Consider the following 21,420-nt stretch of genomic DNA (forward strand, 5'->3'; position numbering starts at 1 on the left):
ATGTGCTGAGAATAGAGTAGGTTCAGCAAATGACCATTAGGATGGTCTCAGGACTCAAGGATTTCCCATATGAAGAACGTCTAGGTAAGTTGCAGCTATACTCTCTCGAGGAACGCTGAGAGAGGGGAGACATGATAGAGACGTTCAAATATGTTACTGGCCGTATTGAGGTGGAAGAAGGCATCCTTTTCCTTACAAGACCTACGGCAACAAGAGGGCATCCGTTAAAAATCAAGGGTTGGAGATTTCATGATGACATTAGGAAGTATTTCTTCACCGAAAGGGTGGTTGATCGTTGGAATGATCTTCCACTTCAAGTAGTTGAGGCCAGCAACGTGCTCGATTTTAAGAAAAAATGGGATAAACATGTGGGTTCACTTCGAGGAAGTGCTTAGGGGGGAGGGTTCTTTGAGTGGGCAGACTTGTTGGGCCGATGGCCCATTTTTTTGCCGTCATACTCTGTTTCTATTGCAATTAATTCAAAATCAGCATCAAAATTAATTTATCTCAAATGTGGTTCCTAATATGTAGAAAAGTAAGAGTACAATAAATAAGAATCATGCTCCGATATATCAAACAAGATAAAAAGTACAGTTAAGTCAGAAATTTTTCAAACAAATTTTAAAAAGTTTCTGGAATAAGTAATAGGATTAAGTTTGAGGGATAAGAGCATTCCAATAAGAATTTATTGTGCCAGCTTGAAATGCCAGGGTTTCCCCCAAAAATCTCTTATTACAGCATGCTTTTGCTGAAGGAAACAAAAACCAGCATGATCTTTGTGTATTCTTGTTAGAATTATAGAATTCAAAGTGGGAAGAGAGGTAGGTTGGAGATAATCCAAATAAAACTTTAAAACAGATGCAACCAAATTTGAACAGAATTCTAGCCTCAAATGGTATGGATTATGGAAATCGGAATGCCCTACTATTTGAAACTACATTGGTTGCCCATAACCACAAGAATCAAGTTTAAATTAGGCATCACCCCCTTTAAAATCCTAGAAGAAGTTTTCCTAATTACCTAACAGAGTTGACCATCCTACTCCAGGGTGCCTCCAATAAATATTCCACCAGAACTCTTTTCCACTTAAAATTCCCAGCATGTAACAATATAAAGTGTACCAGGGAAATTACTTTATCCATCCAATATCAATTAGCAAAATGCTGGAACCAACTACCACGTACATTAAGATCTTGTGACTACTATCTCAGGTTCAGAAAACTTTTGAACACATTTCTATACCAAAACAGGGAGACAACCCTGAAGTAATTGAAATGGAGTTGTAAAAGCCCATCTCTAAATTGTCTCATGCAACTCCTGGGAAACATCTTTCTCGTTGCTGTTATGGTGCATTATCATCCTTGTACTCAGTTTTATCACAACAGAGTTGTTTTTAGAACTCATCCTAAATTCCTTCCATAGGTGATTTCTGATCTTCAGCTAAGCAAGTCTGTAGGATACCTACATAATTTTTTTGCAGGATCTTATTCCAGTAAGACTAATCAAATACTTCATTCTTTGAACTGCAGATGTGATAGAATTGGTAACAATAATCCGTGTAAGACATACACACTGAATGGTGAAACCTTGTCCAGGACTACAGCAGAGCGTGATTTGGGGGTAATCATTAGTGGAGACATGAAATCAGCCAATCAAGTGGAGAAGGCTTCATCTAAGGCTAGACAAATGCTGGGATGTATCCGTAGAGGCTTTGTTAGCCGGAAGCCAGAGGTCATTATGCCGTTGTACAGAAGCATGGTGAGACCTCATCTGGAGTACTGTGTGCAATTCTGGAGACCGCACTACCGTAAGGATGTGCTGAGAGTTGAGTCGGTTCAGCGAATGGCCATCAGGATGATCCTGGGGCTCAAGGATCTCTCGTATGAAGACAGGCTGCACAAGTTGCGGCTATACTCTCTCTAGGAACGTAGGGAGAGGGGAGATATGATAGAGACGTTTAAGTACATCACTGGTCGAATAGAGGTGGAAGACAACATTTTCCTTCTAAAAGGACCCTCGTCCACAAGGGGACATCTGTTGAAAATCAGGGGGGGGAAATTTCATGGGGATACCAGGAAGTACTTCTTCACTGAAAGAGTGGTGGACCATTGGAACGAGCTCTCGGAGCAGGTGATCATGGCCAGCAGCATACAAGATTTTAAGAATAAATGGGATGCCCACGTCGGATCCCTACGAGGGTAGCATAGAGGAGGGCAGCTTGGGGACGAGTGATAGTGTAGATTAGGGGAGGGTTGTTGGAGTGGGCAGACTTGATGGGCTATGGCCCTTTTCTGCCGTCATTTTCTATGTTTCTATGTAATTAGTATCAAGAAATACTACAGTTGTTTGTGTCATATTAATCATAATAACTCATGTAATCTGGTGTCCAAACTCATTCTTTTTTCTATGGTTGCTGAACTGCATTTTCTATGGTAGCATAAATCAGGGTTACAGCCTCCATGTATATTGAATCTCATACTAGAACAGCCTCCACTTAAGGTACATGTAAAGAAGGCACATGGGCTTCTCTGCACATTTTTCCCAAAGCATTAGTGTTTGGACTATTCTGCTTCCCAAGACATATTTACACAATTCTTTTGTATTTTTGCTCAGTGACTGATAAATGCTTACCTCCATCCCATCAGCGCATTACCAATGATCATAACAGTGGCATTTAACTCAGGACTCACTGTCAAGTATGTCTGTATTATCCTGTTTATCTACAGAAAAAGTATAGTTGCTTACTTATAATGGAGTTTCTGCAAAAACAACAGGGAAATGCATTGACACTTTTCTATCCCTTTTCCCCCTCCTCCTTCCCCCTCAAAAAGGAGAAAATATTATAGATATAGATAACTATCACAAAGAAAGCAACTTTAGTAAGCTCTAGAATGACTGGAGCTTGGTAGGTCCTGATGGTAAATATGGAATTCTCATACAAGCACTGGCAAATCTTTAAAAGAAATCTTGCAATTGAAGAAGGGTCCAGGCACTCTGACTTTATCAGATGACATAACCATCATTTAATACATATACATAGGAGTCCATACTTTAGCTGTTGATTTCCACTTCCCACAAAACTGCAGAATTAATCTGCAAAAACAGCAATATAAAATTTATATTTTAGATAGGTCTATTCTTTATTTAATGGAATTCCTTTTCTTTTGATATATTTTATTCTAAACTGCCTTGAACAGTTGTATGCTATGGTGGTATATCAAATTTGAATAAACACTTTTAAGGTCTTGAACTTTCCCCCTCTGCAGTGAAGAACAGCTCCCTCTTCAGTTTTTCCTTCTAATCAGCTGCTTTTTTGTTATTTTGGGGTATTTTTCTGTCAGATTTTTTAATTTTCTTCATGGCTTTGGTACTCGAACATCCCCTTCTTGGGCTTACTCTGGGGAAAGGACGCAGTCCTGTGTGAGTGAACTGCTGCTCCCAGGCCAATCTCATTGATTATCTGTTAAGCCAGCCTGCTTTGTGCTCCTTCAGGTGCTCAGGGTCCCATCCCCCTGGGAGCAGCTCACCTGATGATTTCAGCGGAGGCTTGAGTGCAGACTATGGGGGCCCCTGTTTAACAACCCTTGGGTATCAGGGAGCCAGCTGCGCAGTTTCTCTCCCTGTCACTGTGTGAGGAATCTCAGGGGTGAGAGTCCGTGTTATGATCCATCCGATTGACAGCTAGAATTCCTTCAAAGGTTGAGGTCTGACAAGTTCTGAGGCAGAAATCTTTTATCAAAGGACAAGCAGGCAGCATATTCTCACTGATGGGTGACGTCACGGACGGAGCCCTGGTAAAGCCACCTGAAAAGTGAATCGCAACTTTAAGTTTAGAAAGTTCGTGATTAGCTCGCACCGCGCATGCACGAGTACCTTCCCGCCCGACGTAGGCGCACGGTCCCTCATTTTTCTAGTTTCCGTGGAGCTAGAAAGATGCGTTTTTCAACTCCTGTTGAATTTTTTTCTCTTCCTTGCCTTCCTGCTCTCGTGGATTGAGACTTTTTTGTCACAATTCTTTCATTTTTAGTATTTTATTTTCTGTTAAAAAAAATAAAATCTCTACTCCTCCTCAATGCCATTGAGGAAGTTACTCCTTCTCAATACAACCAAGGATTTTACTCCCGTTATTTCTTGGTCCCCAAAAAGACAGGAGGTCTGCAGCCCATCCTGGATCTCCGAGCTCTCAACAAATATCTTGTCAAAGAGAAGTTTTGAATGCTCTCTCTCGCACTTCTTTATCACCTATTGGCCTAGAACGAATGGCTATGCTCTCTGGACCTCAAGGAAACCTACACGCATATACTAATTCATCCGGCTTCCAGGAGATACCTTCGCTTTCAAATCAGTCGTCATCACTACTAGTACATAGTTCTTCCGTTCGGCCTGGAATCTTCTCGAAGTGCTTGATTGTAGTCGCAGCAGCCCTCCGATCCCAGGGTCTTCAGGTGTTTCCTTATCTGGACGATTGGTTGATCAAGGCTTCATCGTCTCAGGAGGTGACCCTGGCGACAACTCATACCATTTCTTTCTTTCAAACCTTGGGCTTCGAAATCAATTTTCCAAAGTCCAACCTCCAACCAACTGAACGTCTTCAGTTCATTGGTGCTATTCTGGATACTACTCTCATGAGGGTGTTCCTTCCTCCAGATCGCCTAGCTGCCTTGCTTCATCTCTGTCATCAGATGTTTCAGCTACAATCTCTGCAAAATGCATGATGGTTCTTCTGGTCTATATGGCCTCCACGGTTCATGTCACCCCACTAGCCAGATTGCAACTTTGCACTCCTTAGTGGTACCTGGCTTCTCAGTGGTGTCAGGTGACATATCTGCTCTCACAGCATAGCTCTGTAACTTCGTCTCTTCTGCAGTCGCTCCACTTGTGGATGACCTCTTCCAATCTATCCAGAGGTCTTCTTTTCCATCTTCTTCCGCACTTCCAGGAACTCAAGACAGATGCTTCTCCCTACGCCTGGGGAGCCCACATGAGCGGACTTCAGATGCAGGGTTACTGGACTTCCAAAGAACGCAAATTTCACATCAATTTGCTAGAGCTCAGGGCGATGTATTACGTGCTAAAAGCTTTTCAACATCTCCTGTCCGACCAAGTTCTCCTCCTTCGCACGGATAATCAAGTAGCGATGTACTACATCAACAAGCAAGGAGGCACTGGCTCTCTTCCCCTTTGTCAAGAGGTGCAAAAGATTTGGCTTTGGGCGACCACCCACATTCTTTTTCTGCGAGCAGTCTACATACAGAGCGAACAGAATTCCTTAGCAGACAACCTTAGCAGAATTTTCCAGCCTTACAAATGGACACTCAACTCGACAACATCTTTGCACAATGGGGCATTCCTCAGGTGGACTTATTCGCAGCTCCCCACGACCACAAACGGCCCCGCTTCTTCTCCAGGCTTTACTCTCCTCACCTCTATGCGTTCCCTCCCACTCCTCTCATCCTAAAAACTCTTTTCAAGCTCAAGCAGGAGTCAGCCACCATGATTCTCATAGCTCCTCGGTGTTCCAGACAACATTGGCTTGGCCTCCAAGAAGCAACAATGATGCAGGATGATGCTCACCATTCTTCATATCAGAGGGTGGCTATCACCATTCTGGAGGAATGGGAACAGATTTCATTAGACTGCTGGGTTCTGGATGTTTTCCGGGATAGGCACAAGATTGAGTTTTCTATGGATCTGTTCCTTGACTCACCAGTTGGATGGCTGGTGAAGGAGGCCAGAGTACTCTGAATTACAGTGCAACAACTCTTAGATATTCACGTCATAGAACCAGTTCCCGAAGAAGAATCGGGCTCAGGCAGATACTCTTCATACTTCATATCTGAACCATGGAAAGTTGTTCATGACTGGGCCTGTACACTTAGTGTAAATAAAATGTCTATAATTTATTAGCTAACACTTTTTTTTTTCTCTCCTGGTGGAGGCACCGAGTGTCAAACGAGTGAGGGACTGAAGGAGACTTCCTTCAGGTGTCTCCAGCAGGTCGAGCCACGGATCCAGAGCCACCCCAAAGGGGCTGTGGCTCACTGATTGAGTTGCTTCCTCTGCACCCAGAAGTTGTGAGATCAAATCTCGGTGCTGTTCCTTGTGACCCTGGCAAGTCACTTAATCCTCCAGTGCCCACTGCTTTGAATGTCATTTTTGAAATGCCAAAGCAACAAAAAATACAAGTCCCTATTCCCTTTTCCCTTCCATAGTACTCAAGAAAGGCACAGAAGATTGGAGGCCCATTCAGGATCTGAAGTTTATAAATGAGGCCCTAAAGTTTCCTTGCTTTCGCATGGAGACAGTCCACTCTGTCATAGCATCTTTGGCTCTGGGAGAATTCCTTGCCTGTGAGAACATGACGGAGCATATCTTCACATCCCCATTTTTCTGAATCACGGGAGATATCCGAGATTTCATGTTCTGCAGTGACACTTCCAGTTCATGGCACTCCTTTTTGGTTTGGCCAAGGCTCCCTGCATTTTTACCAAGGTGATGGTGTTTGTAGAAACCCACCTGGCAGGATGGGAATTCAGGTGCATCTTGATTGGCTGATCAGGGACCTCTCTCTGGAGGACATTGAGCATGTGGTTCAGCAGGTGGTGAGCCTGTTATAGAACCTAGGCTGGATAGTCAGCTTCAGCAAAAGTCAGCTGCAGCCGACTCAGTGCTTGGAATATCTGAGAGTCTGCTTCAACAAGGTAAAGAGCCATGTTTCTCTTCCTGAGCCATGCAAACAGAAGCTCAGGAAGCAGATCATGAAAATCTGGGCTCTTCCAGATTATCTGCAGGTGCTGGGCTCGATGGCAGCTTCCTTGGAAGTGGTTCCCTAGGTGAGTGCTCATATGCACCTGCTCCAGTACTCCCTTCTGTCTAGATAGTCTCTGTATCGCCACTCCCTGCAGACACAGCTCTCCTGGACTGCAGAGGCAAAGTACCACGTGAACTAGTGGCTTCATGGGGATGCTTTAGTGAGGGGTATGCCGCTCAGAATTGACACATGGGTGACCCTCACGACTGAAGCCAGCCTCAGCAATTGGGCAGTGCTCTGCTGCGATCATCTCCTCCAGGGCAGGTGGTCCCCATCGGAAAGCAAGTGATCCATAAATTGTCTGGAACTGAGAGCCATTTGGTTGGCTTTGCTGGAGTTGCAATCTTTCCTCAAGGGAAGATTGTCAGGATGATTTCAGACAATACCACTGTGGTGGCTTATGTGAACAGACAGGCACCAGAAGTGCTTCCCTTCACTTGGAACTTCACTTGCAGGCTTTCTTAGGTGTCCATGTGGCAGGGGTAGAGAATGTCCAGGCCGACTTTCTCAGTAGATAGTCTTTGGATCCCAGAGAATGGTTACTGTCCCAGAAGGCGTTTTTCCCTCATTGTTCAGACTTGGGGCAGACTGGATGTGGATCTCATGCCACAGCCAAGAATGCAAAGGTAGATCACCTCTACACTTGAAGAGCTGAGTGGGTAAGCACAGGGCTAGATGCCCTAGTTCAGCCCTGGCCCACTGAGCAGTTCCTCTATGTATTTTTGCCATGGGCCTTGGTGGGTTGGATCATCCACAGGATAGTGAGCCATCAGGGGCTGGTGATCCTTGTGGCCCTGGAGGCCTTGGTATGCGGATCTGGTACATCTATAGACAGGCGGTTTCCTGAAACTGACGGTTCATCTGGGGCTCCTCAGTCCAGGCCCGTTTCCAATGGAGAAGCCGAAACACTTTGGTCTTGCAACATGGCTCTTGAGTATGCGGCCTTGATTTGGAAGGGATGGAGGTTGTGGTTACAACTCTCCTTAGAGCAAAGAAGCCTTAAATGGTTGTGGCTTATCGAGGACCTTGAAGACCTTCCAGTTATGGTGCACCAACAAGCTGGTGAAATCAGAGAGGGCTCTCGTTCTGGTGATCATTGCCTTTCTGCAAGCCGCTCTTTGTGTCTCAAAAGTGCAGATAGCCAGTATCTTGTACTTTTAGACTCAGAGTGGCATACGGTCTCTGGCTTCTCACCCAGAGGTCGCTCAGTTTTTAGGGAGGTGCTCAGACTGAGACATTTGTTGCACAGACTGTTCCCAGCTTGGGACCTCAATGTAGCCTTGAAGGGCCTGGCCCATGCTCCTTATGAGCTTCTTTCAGAAGCTTCTCTGCTGGACCTTATGGTTAAGACAGTGATTTGGTTGCCATAGTCTCAGCGAGAAGGATCTCAGAATTACAGGCCTTCTCATTTAGGGAGTCTTTTTTTTCTCCATTTCACACAGTCAGGTGTTTCTCTGCTTACAGTTCCTTCCTTCCCTCTGAAGATAGTTTCCGCCTTTCATCCTATGGGTTCCGCCAAACAAGACAATCTTTTAGCAGATCCCTGCTTAATTTACCCGAAGAGAACTAATGACTCCAAGCTTTATGATCATCTTTTTGTGCTGACCAATCACTTTAAACATGGTAAACAAGCTTCCAAAGCTTCTATTGCCAGATGGAGCCGCATGGTGATTTCTTCTTCCTACTTTGCCTGTGGGGAAACAGCATCCTATCTCTATTGCAGCACATTCAACAAAAGGTGTAGCGACTTCCTGGGTGGAGTCACAGGCTGTCCCGCCTAATGAAATCTGTAAAGGAGCTACTTGGGCTACTCTTCACACCTTTATAAAGTTCTACAGAGTGGATATGACAACTCAAGAGGATGTCGCGTTTGGGTCCTCGGTTCTGCGGGCAGGCTCATCTGTCCCTTCCTAGACGTCTGGCACTGCTTTGGTATGTTTTTGTTTATTAAAATCTGTATATACCGCCTATACAGCCGGAACTTGGAGGCGAGGAGGATGGCAGTTTGAGTGCAGAGCTCCTCTCCCTGGACATTCTCACTAAAGATTTTATAACTATTTAATCCCTTCAGTTTAACTAAAGTGATTTCATATGGCTTCAAGAAAACAACTTGCATTGGATACTGTATTTGCTACAGATGGGAAAAGTAAAAGACCAAAACCAAACTCTCTAACACCATTCCAGCAGGGGAGAGCCGACGGAGGAGGGCTGCAGTCCGGCCATCGGACCAACGGTCGGCTCGAGGGCCCGTTCCAGCGGGGCACCCGACACTGTCTTCGCTCAACCCCCATTCCAGTAGGGGAGAGCCGACGGAGGAGGGCTGCAGTCCGGCCATCGGACCAACGGTCGGCTCGGGGGCCCATTCCAGCGGGGCACCCGACACTGTCTTTGCTCCTCCCCCATTCCAGCAGGGGAGAGCCGACGGAGGAGGGCTGCAGTCCAGCCATCGGACCAACGGTCGACTCGGGGGCCCGTTCCAGCGGGGCACCCGACACTGTCTTTGCTCCTCCCCCATTCCAGCAGGGGAGAGCCGACGGAGGAGGGCTGCAGTCCGGCCATCGGACCAACGGTTGACTCGGGGGCCCATTCAAGCTGGACTTCAGTTTTGACTGTTTTGATTTTATTTTCACTTCTTTTTAGTTTATGATATATTTTTAATCTCACTTATTGTTTTATAACTTATTTTGTTTTATTTTATCATTCAAATTTCCCCAGAATTCTATTGCTTCAACAGTTCTCCCTCTGCATCTATTCTTATCTCCCCTCTTTTTAACCTTTCAAATTCCTTTAGATCATTGCAATCTTATTGGTATGTTTATTTTCTTATTTTTCTCCTCTATCTCTATTTTCTTTCTTTATTACTCTTCTAATTGTCATTTTTCCTGGTACTTTAGTTAGATTGTGAGCCTTCGGGACAGTAAGGGAATTTCTAAGTACCTATCTTACTTATAATTTTAATGCACCAATATATTCATTGTAACCCGTTCTGGGCTCTTTTGGGAGGACGGGCTAAAAAATTGAATAAATAAATAAAAAGGGTCAAAGCGATTTACATCACAACTCAATCAAATTTGAGAAAAGAACTCCATTAAAATTAGGAAAGGAAAAGGAAAATTAACATTTTTAGTACATATCATATTACAGCTAAAATTAATTAATTATATATATATATATATATAAAGTATAAAATTATATAAATACAAATCATTTCAAACTGATGCAAGTTGTTTTGTTTTTTTTTTAAATTTATTTATTTACTCAATTTTTCAAATTATTAAACAAGCACTTCAGTACTTGAGTACAGATTTACACCATTAATCAAAAGAAAATTAATACACCTAACATGACTTATAACAGTAATGTAAGGAAAAAGAAATAGTATACATTATTTAGTCCACAAACTTAAAAATATGGCTCCAAGTATTAGTATAATAATAAAGGAAATATACTTATTAATTACAAGAACAGCTCAGGAGACAATGATGGAAACCCCCAATAGCCTGGACTTTAAACTGCTGGTAAAGCTATTGGACCAATCACCACTCCCCTCACCCACCCTTCCTTGGCTGATATAAATTCCAAGATTGCTTTGGTTCGAAAAATAAAAAATGTTTTCCTTGTAATGAAACACAGCATTTTGCTGGAAATTTTAAAATGAAGGATGCACCGAGAGCCAAGGCTCTGGGCTTATAAAGAAGAAATTCTTCTGTCTCTTCTGTGTCGCTTGAGCAATATCAGGAAAAATCCGAATTGCCGAACCAAAGAACTTATCATTCATATGTCTGAAGTAAAGTTTAAATACAAAAGGCTCCTTTTATGAAGGTGCACTAGTGGTTTTAGCGCACGCTATCCAAAAATCTACCGCCTGCTTAAAAGGAGGCGGTAGCGGCTAGCGCAAGCGACAATTTATCGTGTGCTATTCTGGGCGTTAAGGCCCTAGCATGGCATTGTAAAAGAAGCCCAAAGTCTCTGTCCTGCTCTAAGGCAAACGATACCAAGAGAGTTATTCTTTCCGTGACTACTTCCAGGGAATTCTCTAAAAATCTGTTAAATTCATTCCTCCCTTCTCCGTTTCTCCCCTTTTAACAGGAGTAGAACTACGGTCTAACCCCTAAATACATCACTGACCTATTCTCCTTCTCAGCCAACAAACGCAAAAGAAGCTCCCACTCGCACTTCGTTTCTCCCCCGGTTAGAGGATGCAAACTAAAAAAACACCATGAGCACCTTCTCTCACATCAGGCTGCTCTATGGGGTAAAGACCTAGAACAACTCCTATTTCCCACCACTTATGAGGTATTCAGGAAACGCCTCAAAACTCACCTATTCCTGAAATACCTAGACAGCTGACCCACTTCCCTCCTTCCTCTCTCTTGCCCTTTCTCCCCATTGTTCCCACATCCCTTAAGTTAACTCAACTTGTACGTCAACTCAACTTGTACCCCACTAATCTTCTGTAAACCGCATAGAACTTAACGGTATTGCGGTATATAAACTGTTATTATTATTATTATTATTATCCTGTTTCTTCCCTGTAGATATATATTGAGCCGTGGTAATAGGCGGCAAATTATCTTGCGGAATCATTAAAATTTCTTTCAAATATTTATGCACCATCTCAAGTGGAGATAATACTGGAGATTTGGGAAAATTTTAAAGTCTTAAGTTGTTTCTTCTCTGCTTATTTTCCATATATTCTAGTTTTTTTGAATAAAAGATCTTTCTTTAATAATCTCCATTTCTACCTTTTTTATTTGAGTAATCTGTTCTTCATGTTTTTTAATTTTATCTGCTTGTTCCCTTAACTTTTCCTCATGGGCCCCAACCTGAGAGCTGACAGAGACGCCTGTACCTTAATCATCGCCTTCTGGAGATTAGAGTCCATGATTTCTATAGACCTCCACAGTTCCTCTAAATTCACTACTGCTGGCTTAGTCAATTGTCCAAATTGAATGGTGTTATTCACAATAGTTTTTCCTGCCTCTGCTTTGAGTGCTGATGTCTGGGCTCCAGTGGGAACTTCTTCCTCCATTACTACTACTCCTCCCACTGCTACTCCGGGGCTAGCCAGCAATCCACCTTCCAGGGTAAGCTGTTCAGCCATTCTCTCTGCAGGGCTGCTTCCTGGTTGGACAGGATTTCGCCCCTGAATCGGGCTTAAGGAAACCCGATCGTCACTAAGGTTCGCTGAACCCAACGTACCTGCCAGAGTCGGGGGCATCTCATTGGGTTGACAAGAAAACCCACTGTCCAGCGTTGTCTGCACCAAGATCTTGGAACTCCTGGCAACCAGAGAAATGGACCGGGTAGTTCCCTTCCTCTTCCCCATTCGGGACTCTTCCGTGCTTGGTACCGCAGCATCACTCGAGGCCAGCAGGAAAAACTCAAACACTGCACAGAACAGATAAAGGGAAAGAGGGCTTCTGGAACAGCGCTAGCATGGAGCTCACCGCCTAGCGTCTGTTCCCAAACTGATGCAAGTTAATGCAGATTTCAGTCCCAGATTCAATTACTCAGCTAAAATACAGACTACTGTGTATATGTAATAGAATGACAGATTAGGTTTTTACCTTGTTAATTTTGGTTCTGTTAAGATACACAGGAGTTCATACTGCCCTCCCTGTGTGGACTTTTGATTCGCCTGATTTCTGCCTTGGATGCTGCCAGTATCAATCTCAGGTCTTCTTCTACAGTTCCTAAGATTAAGCAGAGACATTGTTACAGAACAGGGGACTTCCTAATCCCTTTCCCTTTGGAGGGGTCTCTAGCCCCTACCAGATGCACTTAGTAGGTTGGCTCTTAGCTACTCATGTGTGTGATTTATTGTTCACTATTTGCTTGTTAAATGTTTATTGATCATTGTAATATTTCCTAAGTTTCAGAGCCGAGCAGAATATGTGTGGCACAGTGGTTAGAGCTACAGCCTCAGCACTCTGGGATTGTGGCTTCAAGCCCACGCTACCCCTTGTGACTCTGGACAAGTCACTTAATCCCCCCATTGCCCCAGGTATATTAGATAGATCATGAGTCCACCAGAACAGACAAGGAAAAATGCTTGAATACCTGAATAAATTCATGTAAACCATTCTGCGCCCCCTTGGGAGAACATTATAGAAAATGGAATGAATAAATAAAAAAAATGTTTGCCGAGAGAGTTTCCCATGCCCCTCCTATTTTCTTCTTTCAGTGGAATTCTGTTACTTTGGTACTAGCTGAGGAGGGAACTGTTCTCCACTGAAGAGGGGAAAGAGTTCAGGATCTTAAGGGGAGTTTTAGGGGAAGTAGGAATCAACAGCTAAAGTACAGACACCTGTGTATCTTAACAGAGCCTAGATTATCAAGGTAAGAAACTAATGTGTCGTTCCCTGCTACCTATGAAGAATCCCATCTACAGCTTTGTTTTTCTGTTCAGATGCCTTTGGTAGAATTTAAGATGAACACACAGAACTACTATTTTATAATGAAACAGAAAATACAGCTTACAGGTGACTAATGCTTGAAGTTTGCTGATCTTTCAGCTGAAATTACTGACAAAAATTCACTTTGCATTTGTGATGCTTGAGATATGTGGGTTTCTTGAGCTCAAATGGCAGGTTCATGAGAGATGTAAAGATATCAAGGCTCCATAGTATTTGAGGCTTCTGTGGTTTCAGTAGTTTAACTTAAAGCCCTTTTATGAATCTGGAAACTATTGGATATTGTAAAGCTAGAATCTTTCTTTGGAGAAATGATAGGCTAAAAGTAGGTTGTGTTGTATTTGAATGGAGGATGTTAATAGTCCAAAATGACAAGATAATAAAGGTTTGATATTTGGTGATTGGAGCATTCTGAACAAGGTTATGACTATTACTGAAGCACCAGATGGTAAAATCTCTTCCATTCTAAATGCATAGGTAAATCTGTTAGAAGGGTTTCTTGCTGCCACCAAGATTGCTTGAACAGGCATTGATAAATGTAGGGGGGTAATTTAAATACTGATTTATTTCCATGCCATTATAACTAGGGATTTGAGGTTTGCATGCAGAAAGGAGCTCCTATGCTGAGTTAGTCAACTGAAGCTCACCTGGAATGAGTACAGCACCCTGAGAGAAGGGAATAAGCTCAGAAGAGGCCAGTATGATGCTCTGTTAATCATTGTGTTGAGCTGTTTTGAAAATTCTGCAGGGATTTTGTTAAAGTGATGGGAGGGTTAAGTCTATCCCTCAGCAGTCAACCCAGGAATAGATTCACTGAACAATAGAGAGGCAGCTTTGAATTTTTGATGCTAGCAAATTAGTCTGCCTAAGGACTGAGCAAGGTCAAAAACATTTACAATCTGATGTTTGAGACCACTTACAGAGCTGAACCCGGACCTGCAATCCTCAATTGCTTTGAACATCCTCTCATGAAGACCTAGCAAAAACAATCACCACACTATGATCCTCTAGATCTATCTTCGACCTGTATCTGCCAAATCTCCTGACGGCCACAAAAGATGCCTTTGTCAAATCGATCCTACCTCTAATAAATTCCTCCGTGCAATCGGGAACAATATCATAAAACTGGAAATCAGCAATCAGGCTGATCTTAAAGAAATCATCCCTGGATCTGAACGAACCCAACAACTACAGACCGGTCTCCAACCTTCCCTTCAGCTCCAGGATCCTAGAAAAAACCTTATTGTAAATATAGGCCTTTGTTGACAGACAGAACGCCCTCTCCCCTTACCAATCTGGCTTCAAGAAATTGCATAGCACAGAAATGGCCCTGGCGGACATTATTGATGACTTCTTGGACATACTAGACAAAGGGAACTAGACAGGCTGCTGGTCCTTCTTGACGTCAGTACCACTTTTGATACCATTGATCACCCCAGCTTCCTTGCTAGACTCGCAAATATCAGAATCTGCGATTGAGGGCTGTGGTTTTCGTCATTTCTGAACAATTGCTTTTCAACCTCTATATCAGACAGATGATAGACATCGCCTTAAAACACCACATAAAGATCCATTCGTTTGCCAACAACATAACTGTACCTAGGCTCAAACCGAGACGCCCAAGTCTCCAAATTACATGACTGCCTATTGGAAATAAAAAGCTAGATGTCCTGAAACAAACTGCAACTAAACATGGCAAAAACTGAACTCCTCTGGATACGGAGAGATGACTCATAACTCGATTGCCTACTGACGGCCAAAGACAAAGTACGTAGCCTAAGGATTATCCTTGAGGGCAACCTTTCGCACTCTGACCATACCTCCCAAGTAGTATTCGCCTCGTTCTACTACCTCTGATAAATATGGAAAATCAGATGATACTTCTCAGAACAGGACTTCTCTCAACTACTGTACGCTTTTGTCCTCTCCTTTACGGACTACTGCAACGTGCTCTTAAATGACCTCGCTACAAAAAAAACCTCCTCTGACTACAACGGTACAAAATGCTGCTATCTGACTCCTGAAGAATCTCAACATAAAAAACCTGATTACCCCTGCGCTACATGCTGCCCACTGGCTGCCAGTCAACAAATGATGCATATTCAAAGACCTAGTAAAGGCACACAAGCTCTTCTACGACATGGTACCAGCCTATATGGCCTCCAAACTTCTGCCCTACACCCTAAATCGACCACTTTGCTTGCAAGAAGTAAAGTTACTACATGTGCCCTCAGGAAATGCCCTCCACCTTGAAAACACCTGAAAAAGATCTTACATGCACTTCCTACCGTGCCTCTGGAACAAACTACCTGCCCACATAAGATCACTAGAAGATCTACTGAACTTCAGGAAGGCAGTAAATACTCTCCTTTTCCCTTGACCCTCTGAGAGTGCGCTGATCCAAATTCCCCAAATCTTCTGTCAAAATGCCCCGACCCCCAGTGTCTCAAGTCTCATATGCTATGTGCTTCATCCTATGTCTGACCATACCATGTTCCTCCATACTCTGCCATACTATTCACCATCTTTGTCCTACTACACGATAATGTACTATACTATACACCATGTTTACCATACTGTGTTTGCCATGCTACAATCTCTCATACCATGTCTGTCACATAATGTTTGCTATTCAATGTGTTCCATGCTATGCTTCATCATGCACGCTTGCCTTACCATTTCTGCCAAGTCGTGTCATACTGTTAGACTTGCTTTGTAATACCATGTTTGCAATGCTATGTTCTGCAAAACTATGCTCTCCATGCTATGTCTCATCACACCATGTTTTGTCTTATGCTTTGCCATGCTTTAACAATGTCTGCCATCTGTCAGACAATGCTTGTCATGCTACCTCCTATCACTGTATCTGAGAGTATGACAAAGGGGTTATAGCTACAGTGCCCTGAGGTGGTGGGTTCAGACCACACTGCTCCTTGTGACCCTGGGCAAGTCACTTGGTCCCCCATTGCCTCATGTATATTAGATAGATTGTGAAGCTACCGGGACAGACAAAGATAAATGCTTGAGTACCTGAACAAATTCATGTAAACCGTCCTGAGCTCTCCTGGGAGAGCGATGTAGAAAACTGAATAAATAAACTTGACTGTTTTAGTTCTGATTACACAGGATATAATGGCTGTGGTTTTCTGTATGATGTGAAACTGTGACATCCCAAATTTGTGCTGTTTTCCTGTTTAGGAAAAGAGCTCATGCCACCTTGTAAAATATGGTAGTTTGTCTGTTAAAATTGACTATTTGCAAACACTTTGAAAGAATGAAATATTTCCCTGAGTTCATAATTAATATGGAGTTCCAGATAATTAATATGGAGCATTCATTCAGCTCGTGATTAGACTGCCTGTGAGTATCCCAAAGATGTGCTTTCCAACCGGTATTGGAAGCACTTGTCAAGGATACCATAGTGGTGCAAAAGGGAAAATCTGTTATAGATCATCTGTAATATGATCTGATGTAAAGATGATGGATTTGTTGTGATAGAAACTGACTACATCTGATGATGATTTTACTGGAATTTCAGAGATTGTTGCAGTCTTCTCATTTTGAAGCAAGTGAAAGGCACAATATGTATAGCTATTGTATATAGCCTAATATCTACAAGATGCTTATGGCTCTGACTTGGGGAGCATTGAACCTTCGGGACATAATGCATTCATGATCGGCCTCTCATGTGGCAGAAAAGCCTTCACTTGATTTGTATCCAGACTAGCTCCTATGAATGGAATGCAGTTTTTGTTCAGGCCATTATTTTATCTCAGTTGGACTATGGCGACTCGCTTTATGCTTTTTAAGTAAATGTAATTTGAGGAGGCTTCAACTTATCAGAATACAGCAGCTAAATTGATATACGGTAAACATAAATATGATCATGCCACACATTTATTGAGATTCCTTCACTGGCATCCTGTTTCCTCAAGGATTCAATTTAAATGTACAACTGTAATTTTCAAAATCCTATATGGTATTTTTTCTCCTTTGGTTACTGTCTCATTTAATTCACAAGAAATCTCTAATTCTAGGAGCTCTCAGAAATATAAACTTGGCTTTCCCCCTGTTAAAGGAATAAAAACTATGCCAATTTTTGTCAATCATTTTCTTTTTTATTCTTAAAAGTTTGAAATGACCTTCCTTCTATAATTAGTTATCTCTCATCTACCCACTTTTTGTAAAGTACTGAAGACATTTATTTCAGAAATTTACTGATGATCCTTCTTTTCAAATAATTAATCATAAAAGATAAAATTCTGGCCTAAAAGATATAGTTTCTGTTCTAATCTCGTGTATATTTTATTAATATTTGGTTAACCGAGTCGAGCCTTCCTGTTGGAATGAATCGGTAAAAAAAAAAAAAAAAAAAATCAAAGATTAGATCAGGTTAAATTATTGACTCTCAAAACTGACAAGAATGCTTAATCCTTGAAGGAGATGAATTGTTTGGGCCCTAAGGAAAAGAGCAAAGACTCTGAAGGAAGTTGCCAGAAATCAGTTATTAAGATATGGAATAACTGGCAGACTCAACTCATGTAGGTGAGCTTCTACAGCTGAATCATTTGATGAAAACCCAGATAGCTGAGGAAAAGATGAAGGGGATGATTTTGTAGTGGTAGCAATCAGCTGGTATGTAGATACTGTATATGTACCCATGATCTATGAAGTACAGCCTTTCATCGTGTAGGAGGAGGATGGAAGTGAGAGTATTCTCTTTGAATCTTTCTTTGCAAAAAAACACATTGAAATCCTGGAAATCTAGAATAGGACACAATCTTATATTCTTGGATTAGCACGTATGTGGAAACTCAATTCCTTTCCTAACGTGATGCAGCTTCTATTCTAAAGTAGTTGAGAACAGAGTAGAAATCAGATGTGATTTTATTTCCTTTCCTGAAGAACTGTACACAACCTCTTACAGGTGGGACAGGATTTATATTCTGAAAGTGAATTGGCTGTCTTCAAAGAGAGCGAGATAGGAGATGGCTGCTTCTTGTTGGCAAGACTTGGCAAAAGATTGATATTGGGATGTGGCTGCATAAATTAAAAAAGTGTTTCTTCTTTGATAGAAGCATCTGGAATGATTAGCACAGTAAAGCTACTGCTGATGGGTAATATAAATTAATCTTTTAAGGTGTTTAGTCTCTTCCTTTTTATCTACATAAAGTAAATTGTCTAAGCATGAGACATTTACTAATCAAGTATTGAAAATCCTCGGACAGGCCCAAAGCATGCAGCCAAGCTGCTAGATTAGCAGTAGATGAGATTCTTGAACTAAATACATGTGCCTCAATAAGTATTATTGATAGTTAAGATTGTGGTTGGCGCAGTAGGTTGCATGAAAAGCCCTGGACCCACTGGAAGATGGTGTGCATGGGCTGCAATTTGAGTAGATCTACTTTAAGGTACATTTTTGCTTATATGGTTCAGTAGCCTGGGACTTCAGCTGGTATATGATGCATTAGAAAACTCTACAGTTTTGGCCCCATTTTTGCTAATTTAGGTATTGAATGAATGAGAGAACTGGACTTTTAGTCCAGGTGATGGTTGAACTTTTAAGTCCATCTTTGTAGAGTCAAATTGGGCTAAGACTACAATGTATTGTAATTCTTTTCAATCTATTCTATTTTTTTTTTTAATTGTAAACAGCTTTGATGGCTCAATCTTAAGCTACCAGTCAAATATGTAATCTTGATAAATTAGTTCAGACTCTTGTTCATTTAAGAGGCCATGTATTAGAATGGCTGTTCAGGCCTTTGTTGCTTCTTTATATTGGGGACAAAGATATCTGATCAAGTTTTTCTCCTTGTAGAAAAAAGAGAACCTCTCTGGACATGTATTGAGTGAATTTCTGGTAAGAAATATGTTCATATGGAGATTGAATTCAATAGGAGAACGGTAAGAGAAGGAATTTTGGAAGCTTATTTCATTTTATCTAAAGAAGATTTCAGTGAGATGAAATCAGGTTCTGAGTAATTTTCCAGTCTATATTGAAAGATTTCTAAACATGAGAAAGAGGAAAGTAAGAAATATCCTTTTATGCAGTTTAGAATCTGATGTATCAGCTGCCATAACCGGAACCAGAGTAGACTCTAGGGGAGGTTTGCTCTGGAAATAGTTAAGCAAAAATGACAAATTGAATATCCATGCTATAATTGGAGAACACAATGACAGTACAATTAAATTTGTGGGAAGAAAGCTGTTAAAAACTGCATTAGGATAGCATTGAGAGCATATTGAGACAGTATAGCAAATCCCAAATAAACCATAGAATTTATTTAGGCAAGAGTTATGGCCATCTCGGATTTTTTTGATCAAGCAGAAGACAGCTGCTCTGGTTTGCTCTTGGAGACAGTGTTCTGAGGTTTGTGCTGAGATGCTTGTACTTCTCCACTCCTTTAGCAGGAGCTTTGAAGATGCCATAAGCCAGGGTTTGACAAATCCAAGGTGCCAGGTCACCTTGACAACTAGAAATTACTCCTTGGTGCCTGGGATATTTTGGCCCTGCATATATTTGTATTTTTAAATGTTGCTGCTATAGATACAAGAGCTTCTGCTTTGCTGTATCACATGGCTTTTTGAGTGTTAGAGCCACAAAGTGAAGTAATTCTGTGCTGGCATTGGGGTCTTAAGTCTTAAAAGAGCAGCTTGATAATTCTTATACAACATAATTCAAACTGAGAGACATACGATTTCAAAGAAGAAGCAACACCTGTTCAAGCAGCAAGGGCAATATGAGTAGAGCTGTTCTAATGGGTTTGGAGGATGTCTGCCTTGCTGCACAGTGCTGTGAAGTCACCAGCTGGGGAAAAGGAGGGGTTAGAGGCTTGTGGGATGGTTGACCCACTGGGGATTATAGTGGAAGGAGATTTAGGACTGGATGCTCTAAAACCGCCATTAAAATCCTGTGGTGCCAGTAAATTGTCTGATTTGAAAACGATGATCAATGCTAAAACAGTTTTACATGCAAATGAGTTTGGCGGAGGTCTGCCGTTATCCCATCCAATCAGTCATTAGAGAAAGCAATTGACACTTGTGCAGAGTTGACAGGGGCAACCTGAACAGCTGAGCAGCAAGGGAAGCCTCCAAGCAGCCTCCTGCCATTCAGCTATTTGGGGCAGGAAGAGTAGTTTTGTTTTGCTTTTGGTTTTTTTTTTAATGGGCACAGATGTATGTGTGTTATGAGCAAACAGAAAAAGACTCGTCTTATAATAGTTTATAGTTTATTTGTATCCTGCTTTACACAAAGCGGGTCACAACAAATACATACACAACAGGAATAATCACAAACAATGAAAAGACACCTCTCCTGCCAGTCTTTGGGGGGAAGTTCCGGGTGGCCAAAGCAGGAGGGAGTGGGCATCCCTTCTGCCGAACTTCCACTCAAAGGTGGGGGTTTAATGGGGAGGGCCAATATTTTTTTTGTTGTGAAGTTTGGTGGAGGGGGAGGGTATCCTGGCATGATTTTTTTTTTTAAAGTGAACAGTGTGCATGTGTAATTCATGCACATAATCTATGCCCGTTAAAAAAAAACCCAACTGCTGTTGCACTTTTTTAACGCTACCAACATCTCTAGATCTGTTAGAGATTTCAGAGCATTACACTCAACAACAAAAAAGTTTTTCTTTGCTACTGAAAACTTAAGAAGTGTTCTTAGTTAATTTAATGACACTGATTTCAGATCTGTAATTGAAATTCAGCTAGCATGTCATGTTTCTGAGATGCACGTTGCTGTGGGTTGTTTTTTTTTTTTAGACAGTTTGCCATATCAGTACAATATTGCGAGTATGAACTATTTTACTGAATTTCTCTTTGGAAAATGGTTACTTTACACAATTCATGGGACAAATAACATTTATTCCTCCTCTTAAAAAAGTAGATTTAGATCCTATAGTTCCCTCTCACTACCGACCAATTGCTAATATACCTTTATTAACAAAAATGTTGGCGTCAATTGTAGCTGGTAAACTTACTGACTATTTAGAGAAATTTTTGTTACTTCAGCCATTTCAACATGGATTTCGCTCTAATTTTAGTACTGAAACCTTATTGATTTCTCTTCTTTGAAAAATTTAACAAATTTGTCTTCAAAATAAATGTTCTATTCTACTCCAGTTCAATTTATCTGCAGAGTTTGATGTAGTACATCATGATATTTTACTTCAGCTACTTTCAGATATAGGTCTC

The 21,420-nt window shown here is 41.8% G+C and overlaps 1 protein-coding gene across 6 annotated transcripts in view; it reads left to right on the forward strand.

Annotated features, from left to right (window-relative positions):
- Window positions 1–21,420, forward strand: part of WAC (WW domain containing adaptor with coiled-coil) — a 351,928-nt gene that overhangs the window by 300,850 nt on the left and 29,658 nt on the right. Inside the window, exon 14 of one of the 6 annotated variants that reach the window (XM_033931441.1) lies at window positions 19,046–19,087. The exons of the other annotated variants lie outside the window; for them this stretch is intronic. Coding sequence (XP_033787332.1) covers window positions 19,046–19,076 — 31 coding nt within the window. The 3' untranslated portion in view covers window positions 19,077–19,087. The remainder of the gene's footprint in view (window positions 1–19,045; window positions 19,088–21,420) is intronic. 6 annotated transcript variants of the gene reach the window in all.

This window comes from Geotrypetes seraphini, chromosome 2 (assembly GCF_902459505.1).
Source record: "Geotrypetes seraphini chromosome 2, aGeoSer1.1, whole genome shotgun sequence".
In the NCBI taxonomy this organism is placed as follows: domain Eukaryota; kingdom Metazoa; phylum Chordata; class Amphibia; order Gymnophiona; family Dermophiidae; genus Geotrypetes; species Geotrypetes seraphini.